Genomic DNA, 6,000 nt, shown 5'->3' on the forward strand with positions numbered 1-6,000 from the left:
TATTATATGATATCTATACAAAAAGATTAAGTATAACCAAACTTGGGGAAAAGCTAAATAACCCTAACAATATAGCTTTAGCAAGATAGAAAGCATATTTTGATTTCTATGCCATGCACCAGCATATAGATCGTATACCAACATATATATATATATATACCCATATATAGCTATAAAGTTATATCCTTCTCCCTCAAGTTAGAGCATATAGATTCAAAATGCCTAACTTAGAGGAACATGTATTCAATCTCAGCAACCCTCAGTGCATTGGTAAACAAATTGGCCAAATGATCCGATGGTGACACATGTGTGGTAACAATCGTCTTTTCTTGTACTGCGTCTCGGACATGACAATCTATTTCAATATATTTTGTTCGTTCATGGAATATTGTATTCACAGCAATAGATAGCAATGTAGATTGCAGTCTTAGTCTCGCATGATAAAACATTAGCTCCGACTGATTAATGGCGAAATACAACAATTCTTAACGAACAATTCACTAGGACTCATCATAGCTATAGAGTGATACTCTGCTTGATCAGCACATGAATTACAAACAATATGTTTGCTTCTTGGTCTTCCAAGCAATAAGAGATACACTGAAAAAGACGAGATGAACATTCAAAAGCCAACGCGTATTTGGTCAAACTTTTTAATATGCATTACAATAAGCATAAAGTTGTAAATCAGACTTATAGAAATTAACAATATTTCTATCATGACACAATACGAAGTACAACTTCTCAATGGGATTCTCGTGGAGCATGAAGAAATCGTGACAATATGTGAACGACATAAACTAAAATTAGTTGTTTGAGTAAGATGGATCAACATCTCAACTAACTACATAAACATGTGAAATATCAAAATGCATCGATCATTAACTTGCTATATTTTGTTCAGTAGACAAGGAATAATGCTTGGTGTTTAGGAGGCCAGCTTCCGTATTAATACCAAGAACATATTTGTGTTGAGAAATAAAGATACCTCTTGGATTACGAGCTACTTTAATACCCCAAAAATATGTCAAAGGATCCAAATCCTTCATATGATTAATGTTCTTATATATACCAACGGTTCCAAAAACTTGAGGTGTTTCAGATTTTACTCTAAAATAATTTGCAAGTGGCACATCAAACGCAAAAGTATATATGAAGGATCCAATCCATAAAGACCAAAATATTCTTATGAATTTTAAGTGTTAAATTAAGCTAAACCAATAATAGATGCGTATTTGTTTGTGAGATGTGTGAATAGTGATGAAAAAATAAATTTGATTTTTATAGATTAGTTAGATTTACTTTTTACTACATATATTTTTAACATGTGCTCAAGATATATAAAATTCAGAAAACGTGAAAATTTAAAAGTTTAGTGAATGTAAAATATAAAAGTCTTGTGACTGTTAAGTGTTATGAAACAATAAAAATGGGAAAAAAGTAATACCACTGAGTACAGTGTCTACCAATATGAACAAATCCTCCGATTCAAAAGGAGGCAATATGGGCATGTACCGACGTGACAAAATGGGACAAAAGGGTCCATTTTGTTAAGGAACAAGAGATTTGAGGTCACAGTGGAAAATCCAAAATCTTGTCCGAAGAAATTGTAAAAGACACATCAACCGAAGATGCCATTTCCAGAAGCAAGCGAACACATACATGATGATTTCTCAATCTATTCCATCACCACCAATCCAATACAAGACATGTATGTATATCTATATGTATGTATGCATGCATGTATGTATGTATTGTATACTATAATTGTATGTGTGTGTGTGTGTGTGGGATTTTAAGGAATGGGAGAAAGAATAAAAGGACAAAAGGATTATAATATAATACAAATAAAAGCTAGGGTCATGTTAGAACATTTTGGACATCGACGTCGACTCTAGAGACGCTTGGATAGCCATTAAAGAGCGGCTACGGAATTGTCCACGTCTTACTTAAACAGTGATGGCTCAGCTCAAGAAGATGCATACAAATTACAAAATCCTTTTTTTTATTATGTTTCATTTTTCTCTACATTCCAGACTTTCCAGTAAGAAAATTATAGTATTTTTTATGTTATAAAGTTATTTTTCTAACTAAAATCGAACAGATCCAAACGAAAGATAATCAAACCTAACCATGCTAACTAAAAATTGCACCAAACCGAAAAAAATCAAAATATATTTACAAATAATAATGTTAATATTGTTTCATTTCTGTAAAATCAACCAATAAACTGGATTTTTTCTTACTAGCCCCAAGCAAAATGAAGGAAGTAGGAAGTTTATAATTTAAAACGCATCATTTAATCTCGAATATTTGGGCCGAATAAGTTTGGTCATGTAATGGGCCCAAGGCCCGTAAGTATAATCTCTGGCGCCGCTCACGCCGCCAGAAATGAAAAAACCGAACAAAAGTTTCTCTCGCGTAACCTTTCCCTCTTTCTCTCTATCTTCTCAGCCGGAAAATTCAGCCGTCGCCGATCAGTGAGTTCTTCCTTTCTCTCCGTCACTGTATTCGTAATCTTCGTTTATGATTATGATTCATCTTCTTGTCCTGATAATTGATTATGATTGGTTGGTAAGGATTCAATTTCTATCTTTCTATTTCCAATCGCTTTTAGTTTTTTTTCTTCTTTCAGATTTTCAGGGAGTATTCAGATGGGTTGTACAGTAAGGGAGAAGCACGTCAGAGCGAACCGGAAGATCCGACCCGCTTTGAGATCCGAGCTCGATCCGTGTTGTTTGCTCGAAAAGGTTGCTCTATCGAAATCCATTGTTGAGTCAAGCCTCAAAAACCTGGTTTATCATCCAGGTCTCACTGATTCTGGTCCAGAACATTGCGTCAATTCAAACCCTAGCGGTAATTTTGAAGAGAACGTGTGGGGTTATTGCACAGAGGAGCATTTGGAAGAGATTTTGCTGAAACATTTGGAGTTTCTATACAACCAAGCTGTTTCGAAGCTTATCGATTTAGGTTATGAGGAAGGTGACGCGATGAGAGCTGTTCTGAGTAATGGGCACTGTTATGGCGAACTGGATGTGTTGACGAACATTGTGAATAATTCATTGTCGTATTTGAATAGCACCAGCAGTGGTGGTAGCGACGGTAATGGTGAGGATCGATCGGAAACTGGTTTTACGGATTTGAGAGATTTGGAGGAGTATTCGCTTGCTGGTATGATATACTTGCTACAACAAGTTAAGCCTAGTTTGAGTAAAGGTGATGCGATGTGGTGTTTGCTAATGAGTGAGCTCCATGTTGGTAGGGCAAGTAGTATGGATGTTCCAAGTTCAGGAAATAGGGCTTGTTGTTGTGCTAAGGAAGATAGCAATGTAGAAGGAGTTGGTAGTACTCTAGATCTTGCTAGTTTTATGGCACCAGCATTGTGTCGATTCCATGGAGGTTGGGAATTTGAGAATGGAGGAGGACCTGAGTTTTCTGGGAAGGGGTTTTCTATGAACAATGCTGAGCTAAAATTGCAGAGAGAGATTGAGTGTCCGAGGAGGTTTAATCTCACGCCTTCTATGAAGTCTTTGTTGAAGCGGAATGTTGCAGCGTTTGCTGCTGGGTTTCGTGGTAGCATGAAGCAGAAAGAGTCTGAAGCTAGTGGTAATAGCTTGTCTTGTAACGATCCTGCACGCGTGGAGGCTTGTGAGCAGCAGCCGCGTGGCTCAGGGAGTGAAGAAAGTGTGAGTTCCGTGTTGGAGAAATTTCAGGATCTGAACCTTGATGATAATGTAGAATCGGTTGGTGTTGATGATAAGGACGGTGTGATAGTCACTCTGCTTGATGAGGTTAAGGATCTCGAGAAGAAATTAAAGGAAAGGAAAGATTGGGCTCAGAAGAAGGCAATGCAAGCTGCACAAAAGGTAAGCGATGAGCTGGCCGAGCTGAAATCATTGAATAGTGAAAGACAAGGAATCCAACTGTTGAAAAAAGGGAACCAAGCTGCTGAAGAATCAACCTTGAAAAGAATATCCGACTTAGATATTGCTGTTAAAAAGGCTCAATGTCAGTTGGACAGGGCAGAGTTGATTGTAGGAACGCTTGAGAAACAAAACGCAGAATTCCGAGCAGAGAGGGAGGGTTTCAAATTAAGTGCATCAGAATCGCTTAAAGCGTGCATGGAAGAAACAAAGAAGGAGAAAAAATGCATGAAGAAGCTTTTGGCGTGGGAGAAGCAGAAACTGAAATTGCAGGATGAGATAACAGTTGAAAAAGAAAATATTAAGGCCCTTTATAAGGCTTTAGCTCAGATCACAGAGGACGAAAAGGAAACTGAGGTACGTTGGTTCATGTACTATCTTCATTTATACCCGAAGGTTCTCTATATCCTCACAACTTTTGACTATAGAATTGTGGGGAGAACATTCATTTAGGATTTATAAATATGTTTAGCCATATTTCATTTCAAACATCATTCAAGAGGTATATAGTCCGCATCTCCCACATTTTTTGCTAGGGTATATGGACTCTTGATGTGATATGAATATCATCTTGGAAGAATCAGTTTTGAATTGTAGAAATCAGCCAAATGATTTGTTATATACTTTTTTATAAGTTTCAGGGAATAATCTTTTTTTCTCTATGTTGCTTCACATATGTGTTCAAAATCCTGCTCAAGATTTGCTTTCTTACTTGGATCATGATGTTGTACTTTACCTGAATCATACATGGATGGTTATTAGTCTATCAAATCTTTTTTTTTCTATTGTGGTTGATATGTTGATTCGCAGGCAGAATGGAGGCAAGAGCAGAAAGCAAAAGAGCAAGCTCTGGCTCAAGTGGAGGAAGAACAACGCTCAAAAGAAGCAGCCGAGGCTCACAACAAGAGAAAGCTCGAGACTCTACGGTTAAAAATCGAACTAGACTTCCAACGACACAAAGACGATCACCAAAGACTCGAGCAAGAACTATCTCGGCTCAAAGCCTCTTCAGACACTGACTCAAGCCACTTACCCAACAACGTTTGGAAACCTGAGAAATCTCAAGGAGAAAACATCGCTAAGCTCCTTGAAGAACTCGATAGGCTTGAAGGGACGTATGAGAACGAAGCAAACTATGATCGAGAATGTATAATATGCATGAAAGATGAAGTCTCTGTGGTGTTTCTTCCTTGTGCGCATCAAGTTGTGTGTGGTAGTTGCAGCGATAGCTTCTTCTCCAGCGAAAACAATGGCGGAAGCAAAGTCACTTGTCCTTGCTGCAGAGCTTTGGTTCAGCACCGAATCCGTATCTTTGGAGCAACGTCATGATTATAAAACCGGCAAAAGCTTCTCTTTGGGTTTCAAAGAGATCATCACCACAACTTCAGGTTTTACTTTTGTAAGTAAAATAAATAAATGCTTAACTTTATCCTCAAAGTTTTTTTATACTCGGGAAATTTCTTTTTTTGACAAAAAATCTTGCACGATGTACAAAAACTTGCGATCGTGATCGAAACTTTTTTTGGGTTTATTAAGGGTGATTGTCTTCAATTCAAATTGGAGAAAACATTTAGGGGTGTATTGAACTAAGCAAGCATTGAACTAAGCAAGCATTTGAAATGATTTAATCAAAGTGATAAAGTTTATGTTATTCAAACATCGATTTAAAAAGTTTTATGAAATCCAGTGTTATTGGATATATAATTTGTAACTTTGTTTAAAATCCATTTTTTATTGAAAATGTTTTAAGTATTGAAATTTTAATAGTTTTTAAGGATTTGGAGGAGTTTCCAAGTTAAAAATACAAAGGACCAAATCTTATTGTTGTAGGTGGAATTGCAAAAGAATTTAAATCAAATCATGACAATTTCTAAAATTTTAGTAAAACTCAAATCACATCAACTGTTTAGTTCAATACACCCCTAAAAGTGTGCAAACTCGGTTTCAATTTAGTTTTGATTTGGTTTTTAGACTTTTTTTAGAAAAAGGTTTGTATTAAGTGAATTAATAAACGAATTGGTCAATACAGTTTTGGTTTAGTTCGGTTAAACCAAATTGGACACTTATAAGCAAAAAC

At 36.4% G+C, this 6,000-nt stretch overlaps 1 protein-coding gene across 2 annotated transcripts; it reads left to right on the forward strand.

The window, feature by feature from the left end:
- The first annotated feature begins 2,411 nt into the window (after nucleotides 1-2,411).
- Nucleotides 2,412-5,474, forward strand: LOC18991791 (MND1-interacting protein 1). Of its 2 annotated transcripts, none has more exons than XM_006415116.2 (3): nucleotides 2,412-2,480; nucleotides 2,636-4,280; nucleotides 4,734-5,474. In XM_006415116.2, the coding sequence occupies exons 2-3, from the start codon at nucleotides 2,655-2,657 to the stop codon at nucleotides 5,250-5,252; spliced, it is 2,145 nt and encodes a 714-aa protein (XP_006415179.1). In that variant the 5' UTR covers nucleotides 2,412-2,480; nucleotides 2,636-2,654; the 3' UTR covers nucleotides 5,253-5,474. The 2 variants fall into 2 exon arrangements, with proteins under 2 accessions (XP_006415179.1, XP_024008192.1); XM_024152424.1 differs by having other exon boundaries at nucleotides 4,738-5,360.
- Nucleotides 5,475-6,000: the final 526 nt, after the last annotated feature.

Source organism: Eutrema salsugineum, unplaced genomic scaffold, assembly GCF_000478725.1.
Source record: "Eutrema salsugineum unplaced genomic scaffold, Eutsalg1_0 scaffold_5, whole genome shotgun sequence".
Classification (NCBI taxonomy): Eukaryota; Viridiplantae; Streptophyta; class Magnoliopsida; order Brassicales; family Brassicaceae; genus Eutrema; species Eutrema salsugineum.

Excerpts from the sequence above, each read along its gene's own strand:
- LOC18991791 (XM_006415116.2), top strand. The coding sequence starts at position 2,655 with ATGGGTTGTACAGTAAGGGAGAAGCACGTCAGAGCGAACCGGAAGATC. Across the intron at positions 4,281-4,733 it reads AGGACGAAAAGGAAACTGAG|GCAGAATGGAGGCAAGAGCA; the intron begins GTACGTTGGTTC and ends GTTGATTCGCAG.